Below are 23,016 nucleotides of genomic sequence, written 5' to 3' on the forward strand. Positions count from 1 at the left end.
CAGACAGCGGCAGCCCGGGCCCCTCCAGGGAAGGGTGCTGCCAAGGCCGCTTCGGGGCCAGCAGCTACAGAGACCTGGCTTTGGGGCCGATGTCCAGTCAGCTGAGAGTACTAGGGACGGCCACCCCCAGGGCCCTGGGCTCGATGGGACGGCCGTCCCACAGCTGAGAAGGCAGCACGCAGCTGCGGGGCGGAGGGGCCTGAGGGCCTGCGCATGTGGCAGCGGTGGCTTAACCCAGAGGCGTCCTGCCGACTGCTGGCTGCTGACCTTTGGCCTGTCCCCTCCCCACCGGCCACCCGCATGTCCGCGTACTGCAGGTTCCCGGCAGTCCAGGACCCTGACGCTGAATGCTCCTCAACTCACCCTGGACACTGTCTTCCCCACCCGCCCCTCCTCCCTGTACCCCACCCCAGTGCGACTCCAGCTGCAGCCAGACACACCCGGCCACAGCTGCCCCCCCCCCACCTCCTTCCAGTGCAGAGTCCTCAGGCCCCACCAGCCCCCTCCAGCCTCCAGGAGGTCACGCGTGAAACGATGGGCCACAACCTCAGGGTTCCTGCTTAAGCCTTTCCTGTTCCACCAACCGCCCTCCAGCCCACCTCCCAGAAGGCCTGGGGGCAAGGCTGGGCATGGACACCAGACCGCAAAGTCCCCGAGCCGACCCGCAGACACCGCTGTGCTCCAGAAGACGGCGTGGGCCCTGCAACGCATGGGGTCTCCTGGCACCCTGCTCATCTTCCCCTGGGAAGCAGGTGGAGCCCGGGCGTCTGGGGCAGAGGCACCTGCCCGCCCTCCCTGGCCACATCCAGGGCCGCAACGCTGGAACCAGGAGTCTGACAGTGGCCTCTGGGCGAGGCCCGGCACCCGGGGCAGTACAGGCTGCTGGGGACCACTCAGGGCAGGATGGCCAGGCTCAGGGACGCTGCGTGCCTTCCCTCAGGATGTGGCCAGACACCAGCTCAGATGCCAGGTGCCACAGCTCTCGGCTCAGGTTGCGAAGCTGCCACCCAGGCAGGGTGCCCTGGGCTCCTGGGTGCAGAGTCACATGGCCCCAGCGCCCAGGCCGGAGGTCTGGCTGAGAACTGCAGCTGGAAGCACAGGACCAGCAGAGGGAGAAGCTGGACACGGCGAGAAGGGGGCACAGGGCACCCGGCTCCGTGAGCGGCAGAGACTGGTTCCTGGAACCCGCCTGCTGGGCCTCCTGTGCCTGATCCCACAGAAGGGATGTGACTGTCCACCTGCGAAGGCTGTTGGGCCTCGAGGCCCACGTCTGGCTGCCCGTACGTCGACACTGGTCCGGTCCCGTGCTGGGGACACACACGCCTTGCATTGCTCAAAACATGGTCCCAACAGTCCTAACGGCAAACGCCACAGACGCCACGCGTGGCCGTGGGACGAGGGCCACAGAGCAGGTGGGGCGGCGCCCACACCTGTGGGCTCCAGCCGCACAGGCCCGTCTGATCCCCAAGGAGACGCGGCGGGGCCCGCCACCGGAACACTCCCAGCTGCAAGGTCACACACCTCAGTAGCCGTCGTCGTCGTCACCGTCACAGCCGTAATCTGCAAAGCACAGGGGCGGCGGAGGCTAAGGAGTGCTGTGGGCCCAGGCGCCCGGTGCCCCCGCCCCGCCCCGCTCCGCCCCCGAGGCTCCGGTGCCAGCTCTGTGGGCCTTGGACGCACGGCCCCCCACCAGGGGGACCCCGCTTTGGTCTCGTCGCTGTAGATCCTGGGGGCCAGCGGCCTGGCATGTGGTCAGCGCCCAGGACCACAGTCCTCTGGCAGGGCCACCCTCTGGGCTAGCCCGGTGCCCCTGGCCTCCCGAGTGGGCTCCAAACCCACGTGGCCGGTCCACGAAACGCCCCCTTCGTTCGGCTGCTGCTCTCCGGGGCCCCGCGGAGCCTCACCGCTGCCGCCCACCATCCGCAGGGCGCTGACACAGGGCTCCCCGTCCTCCTCCTCGGGGTCGTCCTCCTCGGGGTCGTCCTCGGCGTGGTAGGACACGGGCCCGCTCTCCACCACGACCGCCGCAGGCCTCACAGGTTCGGCTCCCAGGGTGGGGGAGGTCGGGAGCCGGGCCTGCGAGCGAGGGGATAGGCTCTGGGACAGCGTGTGGAGCAAGGCCCCCTGACCAGCCTGGTGAGTCTGTCCCTCCCGCACCTGCAGCTGCCCTGGGCCCCCCACTGGACCTGCGTGCCTGCTTCTCCGCCGTTACCTGTTTGGTACCAAAACCCTAGAGATTGCGTGGCGGGGTCTGAGCCTGGCCTGGAGGGCCGGGCCGAAGGCGACACTGGACCACTGGAGTGGCCGGGTGGGACCCAGACGCTCTCCGAAGGGCCAGCCCGCGGGCTGCCTGAGGCCAGGGCCGGAGGGTGCACAGCTCCAGTCACCCCACTGGGTGGGCTCCAGGCTCTCGGCCCCCAGGCCCCTCCCAAGGCCTCCTCCCAGGACCTCCTCCCCGCCCACGCGGGGCACTGTGCCTGTCTTCCAGCTACTCGGGGGTCCCCTCTGGGGTCCACTGCTTCCCAAGCTCCCCGCCTCCGGCCTGTCCACACAACACACCTCTCCCGTGGCTGCCTTCTTAGCCAGCTGCGTGGACACCATCGGCCTCAGCCTGCAACAGAACCCCGCGCGGAGCACGAGGGAGGGGGTGGAGGGGGGGGGCAGAGCTCTAGCACCCAAGACACCCCCTCTCCTCCCAGTCTGAGCCCCTCGCTCTTCCCCCCAGCACAGGGTACCCTGATTCCTGCTGTCGGCACCCCTTCCGCTGGGCCTGCTCGCCCTCTCCCAGACCAGACCTCCCAGACGCAAAGCCAGGGTGTCTGTCCATGCTGTCACTTGCATGTCAAAGAAGAAGCATGTCAAATCCTGATGGGTGCTGACTGGCCCCAGGGGGACAGTGGGACCCCCGCCCGAGAGGAGGCAGGATCTACTCCCACGTCCCACCTGTAGGAGCTGTCCGGGCCCAGGAACCCCGCACACCCTGGCTGGCGGGGGGAGGCGGGGGCAGAGCCCACAGCCTGGGGGCAGCTCGGGACACACACCCTGCTGGGAGCTGCGGGGGCTCGGGTGGCCGAGCTGCACAGCGTGCCTGACCCTGCCCAGCCCACTGCCCTGGGCCCCCCGAGGCCCGGCCCCACTGTGGCGTGCCGGTGAACCCTGGGGACACCAACAGGTGGACGGTCACAGCTGTGGCCGGCTGACAGTGACACCTGACAGCAAGGGACTGGCTGTTCGGTGAGGGCAGCTGGTCCGAGAGGAGGGCCAGGTAGCAGCTCCCAGAGCCTCGGCCGGCGGCCTCCAGGGGGCGGGAGACAGGCAGGCAGGCGCTGTGCCCGTGGTCTGCAGGCCAAGCTCAGAAGGAGCCCTTCCCCCGGTGCCCCAGGCCCAGCGGGAGGCCCAGGCCCCAGAACGAGAGGCGGCAGCCAGGCCCGTCCTCCCGGCAGAGTGAGGACCGGCCGAGCTGGACACAGGCACGGTGATCCGCGGAGGGCGGGATGAGGAAGGCCAGCGTCCGAGAGCCTGGGTGGGGACGTGGGGGCTGCAGCTCCGGTCCCTTCTCACAGAGCGCCTGACTCTGGGCGCGCTGGCTGGGCCTCGAGGGCCTGTGAGCACCTGAGACTCTGCCCGTGAGCCCAGCCGGCCGCCGCTGAGGTAGAGGCACCGCCGGGCTCCCGCGGCCAGCCCCCGGGCCCGCCTGCAATCCTTCCCCGCCGACAGCCTGGGCAGAGCCTGGGGCCCTAGAAGGGGGCCGCCCTGTGCTGGGCACTGCTGCCCACGCCTGCCTCTGCCTGCCCGCAGATGCCAGCCACGGGCCGCGAGCAGTGGCGTGGGGGAGACGCGCAGCCTCGCCGAAGGGCGGACTGGCCGGCCTGAGCAGGAGGGAGGCCTGTGCTGGACGCCAGCCGCCCTCGGCAAGGCAGCCCGCACGGTGCCCACTCTGTGACCACGCAGCGAGGGAGGGGCGGGCTCCGTGGAGCGCCTCCTCGGTCCCAGCAGACGGGGGCACGTGGGCGCAGTGCCGGGCAGGCCAGCCGTGCCCCTGGGACAGGGCCGGAAGCGGCTGCCTGAACGGGGACCGGCTGTGCTGGGCACCCGGGGGCTTGAGAAGCGAGTGCCCAGTACCCAATCCAGAGACGGTGTTGGAAACCACGACAAGCGTTTGCCCCCCCTCGTCAGGTAAGTCTCGAATGAAGAGGTGGCGACGCGTGGCTGGACGGGGTGGGGGGCCCCGCGCGGCCGCCCTCGGGACCGCAGGTGCCTGCGGCGCCTGCCTTGCCCAGGGCTGGCTGGTGGCAGCGGAGCCCGGCCTCGGCGCCTGGGCCGGGGCGGTGGGCCGGCCTGGGCTGTGGCGGGGGCCCTCGCACCACCGCCTGGCCCGCCGGCGCAGGCCCTGCCAGGACAGCGCACGTGGCTGTGGTCCCTCCTGCACCCCTCCCCCCCCGGCCCGTCAGTGCTCTGCTCTCTCCGGCCCCAGGAGAGGAGAGCGGGCCCACCCGCTCCCCGTGACAGAGCCAGGCCCCTCCTCGGCTGCCCCTCACGCTCGTTCCCCGCCGGCCTGGTACCTTTTCCCGGCGCCGGGCGCCGGGTCGGCCCCACTCCTGCTGGCCGGCCCCTTCCTGCGCGGCAGCCTCCTGGTGCCGGCCTTGTCCGTGGGCGGCGCGTCCTCCCGCTGCGGCCCGCCAGCGCCCTTGCTGTCCAGGCCGCGGAGCACGCTGTAGTCGATCTTGCTGGACAGCCTCTTCTGCTCCAGCATCTTCTCGATGGCCTCCCCAGCCGTGCTGGCCTGGATCGGCTCCCGGCGCTTGCAGGACTTCTTGGGCTGCGTGGAGACATGGGCGTCACGCCTCCTCGGCATCTGCAGCGGGAGCCCGCACACCCGCCAGGCGCTGCAGACTGTGGGACCGGGGCCGGCGCGCTCCAGGGAAAGACCCCGCTGTGGAGGGCCGGCCTGCGCCTCCCCTCGGCCTGGGCCCATCTGCCCAGCTGCACCGACCCCAGCAGGCGGGACCTGGGCAGCCCAGTGCCACAGGGGCTCCTGCAGCCCACCCCACCGACCCCGACCGTGCTGGGCGGGTGGCTAGGGGCAGAGCAGGAGGCTTACTCCCTATGCTTTAGATGTCGCCCAGCACAGAAATCTAGTTCCTGGACCTGGTACTGGGTGCTGGAGCTGCAAGCCACCTCCAGGACGCCCCCCCCGACAAAGCTGCCTCTCCAGCCCAGCAGCCTTCTTGAGCAGCCCCCAAGCTCCAGAGCCCCCCTCTCCCAGCCCCAGAGGTCCTGGGGCTCAGCCTTTCAGCGGCCACGTGGGCTCCTGTCTCCTCCATCGCTCCACTAGGGGCCTGACCACCCCCAGCACAGCTGCACGGCCTGGCCTCCCCGCCCGCCCACCCAGACTGGCTAAGCTGTGCTGCCGTGACCGCGAACAGGGCAGGGCCAACATGAGGAGCAGGCTTTGCTGAGTCATAGAGGCAGGATGGGGCCTTCTGGGTGCTTCTCTGACTTGGGACCCACTCCAGGAGCCTCGCCATAGGCCCCAAGTCCCGACGGCCTGCCTGGGGCTCCTGGCCGCGCGTCTGGGGCTGGAGGGTAGGGCAGGGCAGGGCTGGCGTCCGGCCCGGAGCGTGCCCTACCTTGTGCTCCTTGTAGATGCCCAGCTCCTTCTCCTTAGCGATCCGTGCTTCCTTCTCTGCAACGACCACAAGCGCCGGGGTCAGCAGGGCGCCGTGCCCCGGGCGCCCAGGCGGGCGGGCCAGCGCTTACCCCTCTGCTCCCGCAGGTACTCCGCGTTCTCCCGCATCCACAGCTCCGCCTTCACGCGGGCTTCCGCCTCGTTCAGGATGTACTAGGGCAGAGAACAGTGTCAGGTCCAGCGAGCACACGCTCGGGTCTCGGCCACAGGCTTGCTCCTCGTTCACGTAACGGAGCAGGCGTGGACCTCTACCCCAAGGGGGACCTGCCGCCCCCACCCAGGGCACAGGGGCCGCAGGCCGGCTGAGGAGCTAACGCGGTCCTAGGAGCTTCGCCGCGAGGTCAGGGGAAAATGCCACGTCTGCTGGGGACGAGCGCGCCGCGGGAGCCGCTCAGGGCCTGTCCAGAGACACGACGCGCGGGGCCCCCGGGGTCGCAGAGGCCCCGCCAGGCGGGCTCGCGCGGCGCCGTGTCACGGGGACGGCCCTGGGGCGGGCGCGGGCCCCGCTCACCCTGTCAATCTCCAGGTCGTCGATGCCGCTGAGGTCCAGCTCGCCATCGCCACCCGCGTCTTCTGGAGGAAGCACAGCTCCCAGTTAGCGCGCAGGCCGGGATGGCCGGGCTTCTGGAGCCCCGGCCTCTGCTCGCCGCGCGTGGGACCCGTGGACGTCCCACTACGTACGGGGCAGGACGCTGAGTGGGCTGCAGAGCAGACCACACCAGTCTCCCTGCCCGCGGAGGAGTCTTCCGGACCAGGACGGGGCCTTGGGGAGCCCTCAGTGACCGGGCTCAAGATGACCCCACCTGTCAGCCACCCCAGCTTGCCCTGGCTGGGTCGGCAGCATGACCCGCATGGCCCAGAAACCTGGGCACTCCCTGCAGTCTGCTGCCCCTCGCCCCCCCATGTCGGCTGCTGAGCCCCACCCGCACCAGCCGCAGGCCGGAGGCCTCGAGGACGCTCTCTAGCCGCAGCCCCGCTCTGCAGCCCGGGCCCTGCAAGGGCCACCTTGGCGCTTCAGCGTGCCCCTCTGGGCCCACCTCGGTCTCTTAGGTCAAGCCAGACCGCTCCTTTCTGCTCCAGGGTCGTGGGGTGCTGCCTCGGGGCCTCTGCACGTGCCCTGGCTGGTGCCCTGCAGAACCCGCCCCGGGCTCCACCCACACAGCAGCCCCTGCATGGGACAACTGGGCATGAGTGACGGGCTGTGTCTGTGTGGCTGTCCCTTGCCCCACGAGACTGCCACTGTCACTGGGGCAGACACACAGCCACCCACTGCCATTCTGAGCCCACAGGACGGGAGATGAACGTCTCAGCAGCTGGATAGCCTCTCTGAGCAGTGACCCCTCCCACAGAGCGCGAGCCCTCAGTGCCGGGAGCGGAGGGGCGGGGGAGGCCCTCCCAGCAGAGGACGGGACCGCTCTCGGCGCTGACTCGACGGATCCCGAACTGCCAGCATCCGGGCCTTCCCCAGTGGGCTGGGGGCGACGGTCCCCTGCTGAGCAGCCACCGTTGCTGGCACTGGGGCGCAGTGAACGATGCCCATCTGGCCATGGAGACACTGCCTCCGCCAGCACTTCCCACAAGGTGGACACCGGGGAAGGGCAGGCAGGGAGTGCCAGCCTCTGCCCCGGGCCCCTCTGTGACACGTGGCCATGGCTTCGCAGCTAAGGTTCGCGGGACGCTGCTGCAGGGATGCCTCCTGGGCCCCCAGGGCAGGCAGGAAGGACGGCGCGGCCGCAGCCCAGGGCCTGGGCCAGCAGGCCCGCAGACCGGGGACCCAGGGCTGACGACGCACTGCTGCCCTTCGGGCGTCGGCAGGAGCTGGGGTGCCCTGGCCACGCCCCCCTTCGAGGCTGCACCTCCCGTGGCCCTAGACATCGCCTGGCCTGCCCCTGTCCACCCACCCGTCCCGCGGTGCTCACTGGGGTCCCGGCTCTGGGAGGAGATGCACTCGCGGACGGGCTCGCAGATGCCCAGGCTGGCTGCTGTGGGCAGGGGCCCGAGCAGGGCCTCCAGGGCAGGGGGCCCGCCACCCAGGCCTGGGCCGCCCGCCGCCTCTGAGCTGCCGGGCACGCCTCCGCCAAACAGCTCCCGGTAGAAGTCCTTGTTCAGGTGGCTGGCAGCGGCCTCCAGCTCCTCGTCCTCGGCGTCCTCCTCGCCCAACAAGCTGGCCGTGGCATCCTCGACAGAGCCTGGGGACACAGTTCCACACACCGCCTGTTAGCTGGGCAGAACGCCAGGGAGAGCCCGTCTGCAGAGAAATGGCCCCGGCGGGCACTGTGCGAGCTGAGAACCAAGAACCGAAGAACCGCGAATGAGGCGGCAGGAAGGCGCGGCCTGCGGTCTGCGCGCCCTCCAGTGGACTGCAGGCGCCACGACGCCCCATGGGAGGGTCACGGGGCGGCTCACAGGCCTGCGCGGCCGCCCGTGCGGCCCGGCTGGTCGCTCTGGGCTGGGCAAAAACAGCTGAGGCAGGACGCGTAGAGCAGAACCCTCAGGTTACTGATGGGCCAGGTCCCGCCGAAACCGGGACGCCGCACGGACTCGCTGCAAAACCCCCGTCCGAGGACGGGCTCGCGTTGGAAGACGCGGAGAACTCCCGACCGCCCGTAACGAGACAACATGCAGCCCAGGGGCGAGGGGCGAGCGTCGGGCAGACGCTTCAGCACAGGGACCGCCTGGAGGGTCGCCGCGAAGCCACGGTGAGCGCCCCCACCGGAGGTGGCCCAGACGCCAGACACCGCGCCTGGCGGGTGGCCGTGGCATGGCCACGCTGGGACGTGCTGGGTGGTCTCTCGCAGGCGTGAACGCCTGCCCTGCTGCGGCCCAGCCGGCCGCTCAGCTCAGCAAGGGCCCTTTGGGACCCCACGGGACCCCACGGGAAAGGCACGGTCCTGCAGGGCCCACGCAGCCCAACGCAGACCGCCTCGGCCCACGGCCGGCCAGCCTGCATGGGCCCCACGGGCCTCTGCCGCCCTGGAGGCCGCCCCGCGGGGCGCCCCCCCACGCCATCCACCTCACCGTGACGCCCGCTCCATGGCCACATGTGTCCCATCACGTCCCTGTGGGAGGCGAGAGCAGGAGGGCGGCGGTCTCTGCGCTCTGGCCCTGTGGGGTCCCAGAGCCCGGCACTCCGGACACACGGCTCACGTTCCTCTGAGGGACGGGCCCCTCCTTGTGGCCATGGCCACAGCCGCTTCTCCCTCCGTCGACCCCGACCCCCCTCCAGCCCCTGGCCCTCCCTCAGGCGTCTGTCCGATCGCCTCCCGCACTAGCATGGCCTCTCCCCTTGCAGCGTGTCCCACGGACACAGTGACACAGGACAGGACACGCGGCCTGAGGGGCAGCTGCGCGACTGCGGGCCAGAAGCACGGTGCCTCATCCGCTCAGTCTCGGGCGCCACCTGCCACCAACCTGGGGGGGTGCGGACGGGGCCCCACCCCCACCGCCTCACTGAGAGAAGCGCGTGGGGAGCTGGGGCAGGCGGCACTGGCCGGTGGGGGGTGGCCGCGTGGGGCAGGCTCAGACGGGCGCTGCCAGGGCCCGGCACTGGCTGGAGGGGCGACGTCGGGAACACCGGCGGACAGCACGTGAGCCCCGGGCGCCAGACCGCGGCCCGCACCACGGCGGGGGCGGCAGGCCATGCGGAGCAGCGCCCAGGCCCGCCAGGGCGCCAGGCGCCCCCCACGCGCCAGCCGCGGGAGCTGCGGCAGGGCAAGCGGACATCAGCCACCGTGTTTGTGAGACGCCACGGGCAGAGTGAGTGAGGATCAGGCCGAGACGTGAGAGTCAAGACCACTGCCTGCAGCAGAGCGGCCCCCTCCCCGAGCCCCACAGGCACCTCCAACCAACCACCCAGCCGGACGCGCCACAAACGGCACAGAGGAGGGACCGCCGGTCACAACGTGATAACCGTACAAGCAACACAAGGCGCCCGCAACCCCCGCCCACTGGAGTCTGAACCCTGTCACTTGACTCTGCGTGGCCTGAGCCTGAGCAGCAGGAAGCACCTGACGGCACCAGCCACGTCAGGGAGGCGGCCGCCCTGCGCTTGGGGGCCCCGCACCCAGAGTGACCCGTCGAGCAGCAGCCGCGAGGTTCGGGAAGGGTGGGGCAGAAGCAGGAATCGCTGGCTCAGCAAACAGGAAGGCGGCAGAGCTAATCGACGCAACACTGCAAAACCAGACGCGGCGGGAAGCAGACCCGCAGACCCCACGACGGCACGTGGAGCGTCGGGGGGTGGCAATCGTTACCCCCGCGGGCGCCCGGGTGCCAGAAGCCGTGCACCCGCCACCGGCATCACGGGGGCACCCCGGGCGCACTGCCAGCCCAGCACTGACCGACTCCCAAGCTCCGCAGCGCGTGCGGTCGCGCGGCCGTGAGCCGGGCCACGCCTGCCCGCAGGGCCCACGGCGCTGGCGCACGGGCGCAGGGAGGCGGCGCGCGGAGACCACCTCGCCCCACGGCAGCGCCGAAGGCAACGGGGTCTCCACCTCCAGCAGCCGGCGCCGTGGTGGGGACGGCCACGTCCCTCCGGCCACCAAAGGAGCAGCGTGCCGGGCACGGCCAGGCAGACAAGGAAAACGAGCCGCCGGCTGCGGGGCCTGGAGGAGGGGCGCCCGCCGCCCGCGGGGAGCAGGACGGGGCGCTGGGGGGCCCACCATCGCTTCGTTCCGCGGCACCGCACGGGCCACCCTGCGGCCCTGGGCAGGGGGACGTCGGGCGACGCCCACCTGGCGACCGGAGCAGGAATGGGGACACGTGCGCAAGGAGTCCTGCAAGAGTGCACCCAGCGCGGGGCAGGGCCCCGACCCCAACGCGGGCACGTGGGACGAGCCCTGCCCACGGGCCGTGGGCCTCACCCCAGAACTAGGGTCTGGTCTGGGACGTGGCTTCGGCCCAGGGCGGCCGGGGGAGGACACAGGTCAGGAAGACCCAGGTGCTGAGGCGAGGCAGGGCTGGAACCTGGGGGACGGGGGTGTCCTAGGAGCAGCCAGACACAGCACGGGGTGTGAGGGCCAGCAGGTGACCGGCTGCCTGGGGTGGAGCAGGACGCGCGGCCGTGGAAGGGGGCGGGAGGGCAGGCATGGCGACCCGAGCATGGCCGGGTGCGGGGAGGGCAGACTGACCGTCTCGCGCCAGGCTGGCCAGGGCCCCCTTGGCCTTCGGCCGGCTGTTCTCCAGCTCCATCTCGATGGCGTCCTGGTAGCCGGATATCTCGCCTGCGGCGGTGGACAAGGAGCGGAGACTAAGCACAGAGCGCCCTCCCTGAGGACCCAGGCGCCTGCGGGGCCGGACGGCCGGTTACCTTCGACTTCCTCCAGTTTTTTCGACAGGACTTGTTCGAGCTGAAAACGAGAGGACGGGGACACTGAGTGAAGAAGCAGGGTGAGCGTGAGCTAGACATGGGACGCGGGCTTGTCGCTGACACACTGGGACCCGACGCCGCCTCGCTGGGGACCAGCTTCCCTGCCAGTCGGCCGTCAGCTTCAGGGGCACACTGAGCTGTGGCCTGGGGCCCGCCTGCCAAGAGGGATGCGGGCGCAGCCCCCGGATGAACGGGCGTGCTGGGCGCCCCTAGGGGCAGGCTGGAGAGCGGGCCGGTGTGCAGCCCACCCGGCCCCCACCACGCGGGCGCGCGGGCCCACTCCAGCCTCGGTGAGCAGGCGCGAGTTCTGAGTGAGAACCGGGCGGCAGATGTGCGGAGCGCCCGGGGCCCCGCGTGCTGACGGGCGGGGCGCGGTGCAGGTCACCTGCTTCAGGCGCAGCTTCCTCTGTCCGGCCGTGTACGACGGCGGGTCGCACTCCTCCTCCAAGTCGATCTTCATGAACTCGTCCACGGTCAGCTGGCTGGTGGGGGTGTCCTCAAACTCCGTGAGCCTGAAACGGGGACGGGGAGCGGAATCTGATGCCCTTGAAATCAGCCACCCAAGCAGCACCTGGCTCGTGACGCTGCCGCTCAGACACCCCCGACTGTCCGGCCCAGCGCCCTGGTCACACCCGGCCAGGGTGTGGCCCAGGCACTATCTGGCAGCCCCTTGATCCTGCCGGGCCCGGCACCGCCACGGCCCCCACAGGCAGGCTCGGGGGCGGCCCGGGGCAGTCGCAGGCCAGCACGGGCTCCTCACCAGGCTGCCCAGCTCAAGGTCACTCCCACCAACTCGGTTAACTTCCTCACTTCACGTGACCTCCAAAAAGTTCAATGCAAGAATTTTAAGAGAACTAGACGTCAAACGAGCCCATGATTTTCCAGCTGCCTTTGAAAACTGCTGCGGGACATGCCCTGAGGGGGGGAGCAGCCACCACGTGCTTGACGCATGGAACACTCAGCGGGGGACAGGGCTGCCAGGGCCTCGCGCTCCATCATGGTCCAAGCGCAGCTGCCCCTGGAGCTGAGAAGCAGCAACCCCTCGACCCAGCTGCAGAGCAGGGCCTCGCCGGGCCGCCTGGGCACACGGACGCCGAGGCCCTCAGCTCAGCTTCCTCCAAGAGACTGGTGGCTCAGGCTGCGCTGAGCAGGGGACAGGCGAGGCCGCCCTCAGGGCTTCCTTCCTGACTGTTTCAAGTCTGGGCAACTTTACAAACCACTGTCCACCCCGAGTCACCGCGGGTATGGAAGGGGCCACCACGGGACGTGGTGACGCGGCCCCTGCAGGAGGCCGTAGGGCTTCCGGGCCAGACAGGAGGCAGTGGCACCCTGGGGCCCCCTGCAAGGACCCCGGAGGCAGCCCTGCCCGGGCGGGGGTGGCACGCACCTCTTCCGCAGCGTGGACTCGCACACCTTGACCACGCTGATGACCTCCTTGACGGTCCTGCGGAAATCGTGCATCCTGGCTGCGACCAGCAGTGCTAGAAAGGCACGCGGGGCTCTGAGAAGCAGGCACCGCGCCGTGTCCGGGCCAGGGCGGGGCCTGCACGCCGCGCCCAGGTGCGCTGCTGGGCGACGCTGCGTTCTGCCTGTGGGCCGCGGCCGCGCGGCCTGTGGGTCCTCAGGACACCCTGCGTGCGACTGGGCCACCACTTGGCGTGCAGAGCTTGCTGTCGCCCGCGGCTAGGTGCAAGGGGAGCCAGAGGAGGCTCTGTGAGGACTGCCCGCAGCCCTCGGAGCGAGCGCGTCAGCTCCGCGGGGGACTGTCTGGGAAATGCCGGGCGGAGCTGGGAGCCGAGGCCACGGCCGGGCCGGGAAGGGGGCGGCCCCGTGCCCTGTGCGGGGAGACTACGGCCAGGGGACCCAGGCCCCGCACTGCGGTCACAGAGGTTGGGCTCTGAGGTGGGACACGAGGCTCGGGCAGCGCTGCCCCTGCTGGCAGCTGAGCACAGGATGTGGCTCGGTGCCCGGGAGGGAACGTGCCCTGCGGGTGCCCGGGAAAGGGCCAGGAAGAAGAGCACCGGCCCTGCCGGCCTCCTGGGGAGGTCCAGGGGCTCCGGCACAACAGTGGCACCAGGACAACAGCAGCACCATGTGGACAGCTGCCACCAGAGAGGACACCAGAAAGCTGTCCCCTGGGGTTCAGGGAACCAGCTGAAAGGCTGGGGCACCCACGCTCTGCAGTAATGACTCAGCATGGGGGCAGGGCACAGCGACCCAGCGGTCAAGGCCAGGGAGCCGGGTGGTCCTCTCGACATGTAAGGTCCCGCCCTCCGCCCAAAACTCGGGCCGGGAGGGGCAGGGGGGTGGCTCCCCCCAGGACTCAGGCCCGCGAGGGGGGGGGGGCGCCTCTGAGAAGGCAGGCCCGCCTCAGCCACGGGTACCTGCCGCCCCCTCGGCATATAAGGTCCCGCCCTCCCCCCAGGACTTAGGCCCGGGAGGGGCGGGGTGGCCCAGGGAAGGCGGCCCGCCCCGCCTCAGCCGTGGGTACCTGCCCCGCAGAGGCCTGAGGGGCGCCGGCCCGTGTGCATCCAGTCCCTCTTCATCCTCTGCAGGAGCCTGAGGGCCGTCATGGACACCTCGTGGTTCTTCTCCCCGAACTCCAGCAGGTGGGCGAAGCGCGGGATGTACAGGCAGGGGTCTGCGGCAGACGCGCGCCTCAGTCGTGCCCTGGCCCGCGGCGCATGGCCGCCACCCAGGCGCACGAAGCACACCCCTCCCGTGGATCCGCCCTCGCCGGCCGCACGCGGCACAGGCCCCGTGGGGGCCCCCTCCCCTGGGGCTTGCTCCGGCTGGTGCCCTGCACCTGGGACGGGGCGCTAGGCCCCAACGGGTGCCGCAGGCGTGGGTGTGGGCGCCCGCGACACCCTGCAGCTCCGTCTGGCAGTTCGTGGGCTACCGGGGAGGCTGAGCACACGTCTTATGTTTCCACTTGCTGTACTTGCTCTGTGAAATGCCACCTTTCGCTTTCTGACCCTTCAAAGAGCCCCAGGTGTCATCCCTGTACCTACGTGCCTCTTGGTGGCTGATGGAAAGAGCCTGGGTGCGTGGAAGGGGGAGGGGTGGCGCGCATGCGCACACAGACACGGGGGCGGGAGGGGCGGTGCCCAGGCCGGACCTCACAGAGCTCCCAGCCGCCGGCGTGGGCAGCACCACGGAGTCACCTAAGGACTCCGCTGAGCACTGCGATTGCAATGCGTGTCCTCGGGGACGCTCGCAGAGTCTGTGACGCAGGACATCGGGCGAAAGGAAAGCCTCGCTCAAGAGGGGCTGCTGGGGCCGAGGCCACGGAGAGGGCGCCGTGACGGGGCAGCGCTGGCAGACGGTGGGGGACGGCGGAGAGTGGGGGACCCTGGGGGACACGCGGCGGGACTGGTGAGCTCGCTGAATCCCCCCGCTGCACGGGGCACCCTCCTCGGGCCACGAGGGCCGGCTTCTTCCCGCAATTCCTGACCTGACCGACCTCTGACCCTCAGGTCCTGTGAGTGCACTCCTAAGAGGACCACAATGTGTCCCCTGACAGCTTTGGCTCATGTGAAGGACCCAGGAACGGGATCTGAGGCCACGGGGATTAGCGCCAGCCCCTGAGGGACTGCGCGGACTCAGCTGACACTGCCCCACACGACGAGCGAGCAGCGCCTCCCGATGGCGACACACTGCCAGGGCCCTAACCGCCGCCCCCGGCCCACCCCACACAGGGGGCTGCTCGCTCTCACCCCGCTTCCACGTGAGCAATGGCACAGAAACCACAGGTGTCTGAGGCCACATGCCCCCCCAGGGGTGGGCGGACACAGGGTTGGGCCTGCGCGGTGTGGAGCTTCGGGCCACTTCTACCCTGGGTGTTTCGGATTTATTTGGAGGTTTATCTGGTGATTTGGTTGCTTAAAAATATATTATTGGGAGAAAGCAACTGAGATATATTTTTTAAATTATGTAATTGTTAAGGTTTCTGAGTATTTTCAATAAGACATAAACCATCGGAGCTAAGGTTTTAAACAAGCAGGTTAAAAGATCTCATCCTGACTGAAATAAGATTCTTGAAGCAGAAAAACTTAAATTCAAAAATACTAGTATAAATTTCAAGACGAATATCCCAGGAGAGGGTAGTGGTGGGAAGAACTGGGAGAGGGAAGGGGGCCAAGAGCAACAGCCCACAGACAACCACGCGACCCGAGCGAGCGCCTCTCAGCAGCTGGACAAAAAGGCAAGATCTAAGCTATGCTATTTACGAGACACTAAGAAGATGCAAAGACGAGAAGAACGAGCAGCTGTGCTGGGACAGACGCAGGGGCGCCCGGGGCGGAGGGCGGCGGCGACGCCAGCGCCACGCGGGGTTCGAGGCGACAGGGCTGCGAGATGCGCCCAGGTGAACCTTTTACGACGGGGAGAAAACCATCCTAAAGACAGACAAATTCAGCAAGAACCAAACACGCACACAGTGCTGCACACAAGTTTCAAACCACACTAACGTGCGGCTAACAGCTCTCTCACGCTCGACAATCTACAGGGAAAAAGACCGCGTGGGAAGCTGGATACCACCACCACAGGCCGGATTTAACAGATGCATTTTAAGTTCAATATTCTACAAACAGCAACGATGCCTCTCTAAAGTCCGGGGACAGTTATGAAAACGGGCCACGTGTTAGAGACCAAACCAGCCCTCAATATGTCCCGGAGAAGAGAACTCGTAGGGGGCTTGCCCTTGACCTCGAGTGAGAACACTGAAGCTTAGCCAGAAAAAGGCAAACGCAGTACCCGCATTCCCAAGCAAACTATCAGGATGTCCAGTAACTTCGTAGACGTACTTAATGCTTTGTTAAAGAAGAAATAATGAACTAAACGTTAAGTAGAAAATTAAAGGGTTTAAAGGAGCCAAAAGGGAATGAGCAGAAAAAATAACTACCAGGAAAAAAATCTTAAAAGACAAAACCAAAAAAAATACTGCGGTACTGGCATACAGACAGACAGAGGGACCTAAAGGACAAAGGGGCCAGAAACACAGCACACAGAACAGACTGACAGACACACACAGTCAATGATCTCCCGCAAGATGCAAGACGGAGAAAGGACATCTCTTCAAATGGTGTCGGAAAACCCGACATCCATACGCCAGAGAAAAGGGTCCCTTGTCTTGAGATCATGTGAAAACGAACTCAAAACAGAGTAAAGAACTAGCTGTAAGACGTGAAACCATAAAACTCCTAGAACAGTGGAAAAGCTTCGTGGTGTTGGACCGGAACATGATTTCCTGGATACGACACCCAAAGCACAGGCAACAAAAGCAAAAACAGATGAAACTACATGAAACTTAAAAACTTCCTGCAGCAAAGGAAGCAACCAACAGAGGAAAAGGGCACCAAAGAAACGGGAAACAACGTTTCAAGTTACGTGTCTGATAAGGGATTAACGTCTCCTAAAACTCCTCGACAAAACACGAGATCGTGGGCCGAGAACTCGAACAGTCATTTTTCTAAAGACACAGACACAGCCAACAGGCACATGACTAGGTCCTGACGTCATCGGTCATCATGGACATGCACATCGCAGCACCACGGCATGGCAGCCCACTGGTGAGGGTGGGGTGGCCCCGCGGAACCAGGCCGCAATCCGCGGCCCCTGGCCCCGCAGTGCGCGCCCAGCAGGCCCGCGGGCCCCCGTCCGGGAGGGGGCGGGCCCCGGCGCCAGGGAAGCTCCTCCCCCGCCCCGCCCAGCGTCCCGCGGCCCGGCCTCCCAGAGCCAGGGGCGGGCCGCGGGCGCGCACGTCACCCGCGCCGGGCGGGGGCGGGCCCGGGCGCCGTGACGCAGCGCGAGGCGCAGGCGGGACGGCGCCCCCCGCGGCCGGGCAGCGGGCGGCCGGGCGAGGAGCAGCGCCCGCCGCGGCCCCATGCTGCTGCCCCTGGCCTGCCTGCACGGCCGGGTGGCGCAGTGCCTCACCGCGCTCCTCGTGCTCGCGGAGCCGCCCCCGAGGCCCCGGCGCGGCGCGAGGGCGCACGGCGCGCCGCCCCCGCGCGCGGAGGCCGCCCTGCCCGCGAAGATGGCCGCGGAGCTGTACGCGCCCGCCGGCGCCGCAGCCGCCACCGCCACCGACATCGCGAACAGCAACGCCGCCGCCGCCGCGGGCAGGAAGGGCCCGCCCAGCGCCCCGCCGCCCGCCCCGCCGCCGCCCGCGCCCTCGCCGCCCGCGCCCGACAACAACAACTTGGAGAGCCCCAACTGGCAGTCTTTCCACCCGACCCTGCGCGAGAGGTGAGCACGGGCCGCGCCCGGCCCTGAGCCCGGCCCTGAGCCCGCCCCCGGCCGCCCCCGCCCCGCCGGCCCGCGCCGACCCGAGCCCCAACCCCAGCCGTGTGCCTTTCTCCTCCCCAGGAACGCGCTGATGTTCAACAACGAGCTCATGGCCGACGTCCACTTCATTGTGGGGCCCCCGGGCGGGGCCCGGAGAGTGCCTGCCCACAAGGTTGGTAGGGGCTTGGCCCTTTGCGCTCCAAAGGCGACAGGCCACCCGGAGTGTGGACTGTCCTCTACCGCAGGTGCGGCAGCCGCTGGAGGTCGGGAGGGCCCAGGGCTCAGGGCTCCTTGTTCTCTCCACAGTACGTCCTAGCTGTCGGTAGCTCAGTTTTCTATGCCATGTTTTACGGAGACCTGGCGGAAGTCAAGTCCGAGATCCACATCCCCGACGTGGAGCCCGCGGCGTTCCTGATCCTGTTAAAGTAAGTCAGCCCCAGCAGCTGCAAGGACGGGGTGGTCCCTCGCTGCCAGTGCCCCCAGCCAGCAAACGAGGGCAGTCCACAAGGACAGACGGGCTCATCTCCCAGGCCCTGGGTGCCCACGTGCCCCGCGTGGCCTGTGACGTGGTCCCTGCTCCTAGGTACATGTACAGCGATGAGATCGACCTGGAAGCTGACACGGTGCTGGCCACTCTCTACGCCGCCAAGAAGTACATAGTCCCCGCATTGGCAAAAGCTTGCGTCACCTTCCTGGAGACGAGTCTGGAAGCCAAAAATGCCTGTGTCCTGCTGTCCCAGAGCCGGCTGTTTGAGGAGCCCGAGCTGACCCAGCGCTGCTGGGAGGTCATCGACGCACAGGCCGAGGCGGCCCTGAGGTCCGAGGGCTTCTGTGAGATTGACTGGCAGACGTTGGAGATCATCGTCACTCGGGAGGCCCTCAACACCAAGGAGGCCGTAGTCTTCGAGGCCGTGCTGAGCTGGGCGGAGGCCGAGTGCAAGAGGCAGGGCCTGCCGGTGACGCCGCGCAACAAGCGGCACGTGCTGGGGCCCGCCCTCTACCTGGTGCGCATCCCCACCATGACGCTGGAGGAGTTCGCCAACGGTGCCGCGCAGTCGGACGTGCTGACCCTGGAGGAGACGCGCAGCATCTTCCTGTGGTACACGGCCGCCAACAAGCCGCTGCTCGACTTCCCGCTCACCAGGAGGCGGGGCCTGGCGCCGCAGCGCTGCCGCCGCTTCCAGTCCTCCGCCCACCGCAGCAACCAGTGGCGCTACCGCGGCCGCTGCGACAGCATCCAGTTCGCCGTGGACCGCAGGGTGTTTGTCGCTGGGCTGGGCCTGTACGGGTCCAGCTCGGGGAAGGCCGAGTACAGCGTGAAGATCGAGCTCAAGCGGCTGGGGGTGGTGCTGGCCCAGAACCTGACCAGGTTCGTGTCGGACGGCTCCAGCAGCACCTTCTCCGTCTGGTTCGAGCAGCCGGTGCAGGTGGAGCAGGACACCTTCTACACGGCCAGCGCCGTGCTGGACGGCAGCGAGCTCAGCTACTTCGGGCAGGAGGGCATGACGGAAGTGCAGTGCGGCAAGGTGACCTTCCAGTTCCAGTGCTCCTCCGACAGCACCAACGGCACCGGGGTCCAGGGCGGGCAGATCCCCGAGCTCATCTTCTACGCCTGAGGCGCTGTGGGGGTGCAGCGGGCGAGGCGCGCTGGGGACCCGGGGCTTCACGAACTTTGTATCTCTTTTGTACACAGCCAAGCTGTGAAATAGACGTTTTCTACACAGAGCCTCGGTTTCTGAATGCTGGTGGCCGGGCCTCGGAAGGTGCTCGCGTTCGGCAGAGGGCAGGCCCCGCGGTGGAGCAGGCCCAGGCCCCGCCACGGGCGCCCGCGCCTCGTGCTTTGTGGGCTTCTTTGTTTCTCTTAAATTGGATTCTATTCTAAGTGGTTTTAAGCTTAACTTCAGATTTTCCTTTCAAATCCAAAGGCAAGGAAAAGTAATTTAGAATCATTCATCCCTTCAAGTGGATTTCCACAATAAAGTTGTAACAGTGAGAACCACACGTGACTGTGGGAGGATCCGCAGCCGCCAAGGGGACAAGGGGACCTGTGGCCTGAGCGGTGCTTACTGGCCAAAAGCTGCAGCTGGCCCAGGGGAGTGTGCCCCGTGCCAGCAGGCCGGGCCTCCACCATCTGGGGTGGGGGCAAAGCTGGCTTCCAGGGGCTGCAGCTAGAATGCTCTTGGCGTGGTAAAGCATGCCCGCTGCTTGCATGAAGCCCTGCCATAAGCCTAGGATTCAGGCTGGGGGAGGGAGGTGCGCTGCGGGACCAAGCCAGCTCAGTCCTACCCCCGCTCACACTCCCGGGCACTGAGTTTGGCTTCTGAGAGAGCTTGGCTTGACCCCTTACTCAGTGCAGGGATGTGGCCTCTTGGGAGAAAGGGCAGGGCCAATAGCATGGCTGCAGCCCCCTGGCCCAACTGCCGGACCCTGCCTTCCCAGCCCCGGGGAGCCATCCTGTGGGTGACCCAGGACCCACTCCCCAGCCGCTGCCCTGCAGGCTGAGAGCTGCCAGGTGGAGTCAATGAGGGGGACACGCGGGTCCCCACGCACACCGCACTGCTGGTGCCCTCTGTCTACACCCTCGTCCGCACCTCCCTGGGACCGATCACATCCTGGTTCTAGACCAGAAGGCGCTGCCATGCGCGGGGCTCCCAGCAGGTTCGCAGGACAGGTCCCCTCCCTGCCACGTGCCCACAGGTGCGCCCGCCGGCCCCGCCGGCCCCGCCGTACCTATCGCCGGCGCGTTGATGCACAGCTCCCTCGCCAGGAGGAGGAACGTCTTCCCCAGCACGTACACGTTCACCTGCCGGGGGAAGCACACGCGGGCGCCGTTTGTGCCGCTCTGCACGGCCCTGTGCAGGACCCCGCCGGCCCCCCCAGGCCCGCCGCTCACACCATGGTGAGCTCTTCCCCCTCCTGGCTGTGGAGCGGCCTGGACACCATGCAGGCCCTGCCCGGGGACCCCTGCCTCCCAGGGGCTCCCTCGCCTCAGCCAGCCTGGCCTGTGGGTCCCTGGGCCAAGGCCCAAGAGACCTCCAAAAAAGACACCCAGGAAAAGTCAAGGCCTCAGTGTGTGCCATGTCCACCCTGGGGTGCTGAGGAATGAGAGGAGATGGAGGTTCCTCGAGGGGCAGCCGTGGCGGGAGGGGGGGCCACACCAGCCACAGGCACCCTGCACGCCCACTGGGTGCAGTCACCCCACTTCCTCCTCTGAGATACCCCCAAGTCCCAGACCCATCGTGAGGGGTGCCAGCTCATGGAGCTTGCGACTTGTCCACCTATGTGAATGTGAGTGTGCACGTGTGTGTGCGTGCCTGTGCACGTGTGCCTGAGTGTGCACATGTGTGTGTGTGCCTGTGTGAGCGCGCGCGCCTGTGACCAGAGGCACGTGTGCGCGCCCCCGCCCTGTGCTGGCTTCGCACCAGGCCCTGGGGCCCCCTGACGCCACACCTCTGCTCAGACCAGGGCGCAGCTGCCCGGGCCGGACGTGCGCCCAGGTCGCAGCCCCCCAGCAGACGGCGGCCTCGGTGCTGCAGTGGCCCTCCCGGGGGACAGCCCAGCGCCGAGGAGGGGGGCACAGGAAGCGCGGGCGGCTGGCACCGGCGTCGGTGCTCGTCAGAGGCGTGGCACTGACGCTTGTCCAGGCGCTCCTGCCTGCGGCTGTCACCTGCCCGCGGCTGTCACCTGACCGCAGCTGGCCGTGCCTGATGTGGCCGCCAGCCCGGCCCCCACCCCCCACTCCTCTCCCAACGGCAGCCTCACCATGAGGACACGGGGCCTCCGGCCAGCGCCCGGGGCTTGTAGTGCTCTCTGGGTCACCCTGCGGGGACACGGTCGCCACGAGCTCAGGAGTGCCCACCCTCGGCGGGGTGGGTGAGAGCGCGACTCTCAGTGTTTGGCCCGCTTCCTCCAGGGCCGCGGTCCCCAGCCTCTGCGGCCCCAGGGACCGGTGCTGCTCCGAGAACCTGATGCCTGAGGGTCTGAGGCGAGGCGGAGTCGGCGCTGGGGAGCAGCTGCAGATACAGATGACGCTTCGCTCACCTGCCCACCGCTCGCCTGCTGCTGTGCAGCCTGGTTCCTAACAGGGCATGGACCGGGACCGGTCCATGGCCTGGGGGCTAGGGACCCCTGGTCTAGAGGGTCAGCCCAGGTGCCCCCACTTGGCCTGAGCGCGTGTCCAGCCTTAACGCGCAGGCTCCCTGCTCTGGCCGGGTGAGCGGGAGGGAACACTCGCTCCGTCTCCGTCTTCCACCTTGACACCTGACTGGTCTCCCACCTCCAGTCACGTCAGGTGAAAAGCTACTAGAAGCCCCTCCTCCCAGTGGGCATCCCGCCTGGCCCTTCTCCTGTCCCTCCCAGGAGTCGCCAGATGGAAGCTGGCCTGTGTGGCCTTGCCAGGGACCAGCACGGCACGTGGCACGCTGGCCTCGCACAATTCCGGTGGGCTATTTTCAGCTCGACCCCCGAGCGTTCCAGCAGGACTTCTGAGAGACGCTAGTTATGAAGACAGCTGGGAGGACAGAGCACAGGCGGATCTGGTTGAGGCCCCGGTCCACCTGCTGGGCCGTCCTGAGGGCACCGCAGCTCACAGCGAGGCCCACCGCCCATCTGGGGCGACCCCGCTCAGGGCCTCACACTGTCCTCATGCCTGTTTCCAACAACACTGTTTCCCTTTCCAAGCCCTCCGTGCGGCAGTCGCCGAGGGCCCAGCCGCAGGGCACAGGGCCGAGCCTGCCCCAGCGCCACCACCAGGGACACAGCAGAACCTCGATGGTCCCGCCTGGCAATGCCCCCGCCCCTGAGGGTCCCATCCACAGAGGTCCCTCTTACTGGGTCTTTCCATCACGTTCAGTCCTTTGGAAATGAAAGGTTCTACAGAAAAACGCATTCCTGGGACCTAAAAAGCAAATTCCTCTAAATAGTAAATATAGATTTTAATACTGTTTAAAAAGTGTGCACGTAAGTCCATTGTTTTTTCGTCTTAAAGGATCTCCCAAGCCTGGGACAGAGCCCCCCTGGGCCTTTCCGCAGGTTCTGAGACCGGGCTGCTGCCCAGGACAACACCGTGGCCCGTGTCCACTGCCTCCCAGCAAAGAGCACGCCCTCCCGTCCATTGCCTTCGAACCCTCCCGACCAGACAGCTCGGATGCCCGCGGGGAGGGGATGGTCTACCTGGAGCAGGTCGCTGAGGTCCAGGAGCATGTCTGCAGGAGAGTCAAGGAGCACACCGCCCAGGCCACGGTCGCTGGGGGGGTAGGCGGCGGCAGGGCCGGTCAGGGCCTTCCGGATGCCTTGCGCCACAGCCGGAGTGGGGGAGCTTCAGGGTGGCCCTCGGCCAGCCGCCCCGCGTGTGACAATGCCCGCTCCACGCCAGGAGCACCACCCAGCGCTGCCGGGTGCCCATGGGGACAGACGGACGCACGCCCCACAGGCCCCGTCAGGGCGCTCCAGAACGAGCAGAGCCCACGGGCCGGCCAGGCGGCGCGAGGCCCCGGAGCTGGCCACGGTGCCGGGGCAGCCCCGGGCCCTGAGGCGACCTGGCCGCACAGGTGCACGCGCATCAGAACTCACCCAGCGGCGCCACCGCGCCCTCTGCGCCTCCCCGCACGGAGGAGGAACCGCGAGCACCCGAGCCGGGTCACGCGGGGGTCTGCCCTCTGCAGGCCTGCTGGGGGTG

The 23,016-nt window shown here is 68.1% G+C and overlaps 2 protein-coding genes across 8 annotated transcripts in view; one reads left to right on the forward strand and one right to left on the reverse strand.

Annotated features, from left to right (window-relative positions):
- Positions 1-553: 553 nt before the first annotated feature.
- BRF1 (BRF1 RNA polymerase III transcription initiation factor subunit) overlaps positions 554-23,016 on the reverse strand; it is a 41,048-nt gene continuing 18,585 nt past the window's right edge. For 2 of the 7 annotated variants that reach the window (XM_016121454.2, XM_016121450.2), the window contains exons 4-18: positions 22,512-22,543; positions 20,070-20,142; positions 13,546-13,695; positions 12,442-12,535; positions 11,440-11,566; positions 10,995-11,034; positions 10,816-10,908; positions 7,609-7,878; positions 6,201-6,262; positions 5,761-5,842; positions 5,631-5,686; positions 4,563-4,819; positions 2,560-2,611; positions 1,905-2,076; positions 554-1,560 (exon numbers count right to left, since the gene is read on the reverse strand). In XM_016121454.2, the coding sequence (XP_015976940.1) occupies positions 1,523-1,560; positions 1,905-2,076; positions 2,560-2,611; positions 4,563-4,819; positions 5,631-5,686; positions 5,761-5,842; positions 6,201-6,262; positions 7,609-7,878; positions 10,816-10,908; positions 10,995-11,034; positions 11,440-11,566; positions 12,442-12,535; positions 13,546-13,695; positions 20,070-20,142; positions 22,512-22,543 (1,598 nt within the window). In that variant the 3' untranslated portion in view covers positions 554-1,522. Of the gene's footprint in view, positions 1,561-1,904; positions 2,077-2,559; positions 2,612-4,562; positions 4,820-5,630; positions 5,687-5,760; positions 5,843-6,200; positions 6,263-7,590; positions 7,879-10,815; positions 10,909-10,994; positions 11,035-11,439; positions 11,567-12,441; positions 12,536-13,545; positions 13,696-20,069; positions 20,143-22,169; positions 22,237-22,511; positions 22,544-23,016 lie in introns of all 7 variants that reach the window. The other 5 variants (XM_036238159.1, XM_036238160.1, XM_016121449.2 and 2 more) reach the window with 5 other exon arrangements.
- On the forward strand, positions 16,884-19,338 carry BTBD6 (BTB domain containing 6). The gene is made up of 4 exons (XM_016121455.2): positions 16,884-17,300; positions 17,421-17,511; positions 17,646-17,764; positions 17,923-19,338. Exons 1-4 carry the CDS (start codon positions 16,939-16,941, stop codon positions 18,953-18,955), a joined length of 1,605 nt encoding a protein of 534 aa, XP_015976941.2. The 5' UTR covers positions 16,884-16,938; the 3' UTR covers positions 18,956-19,338.

This window comes from Rousettus aegyptiacus, unplaced genomic scaffold (genome assembly GCF_014176215.1).
Source record: "Rousettus aegyptiacus isolate mRouAeg1 unplaced genomic scaffold, mRouAeg1.p scaffold_m13_p_21, whole genome shotgun sequence".
NCBI lineage: Eukaryota > Metazoa > Chordata > Mammalia > Chiroptera > Pteropodidae > Rousettus > Rousettus aegyptiacus.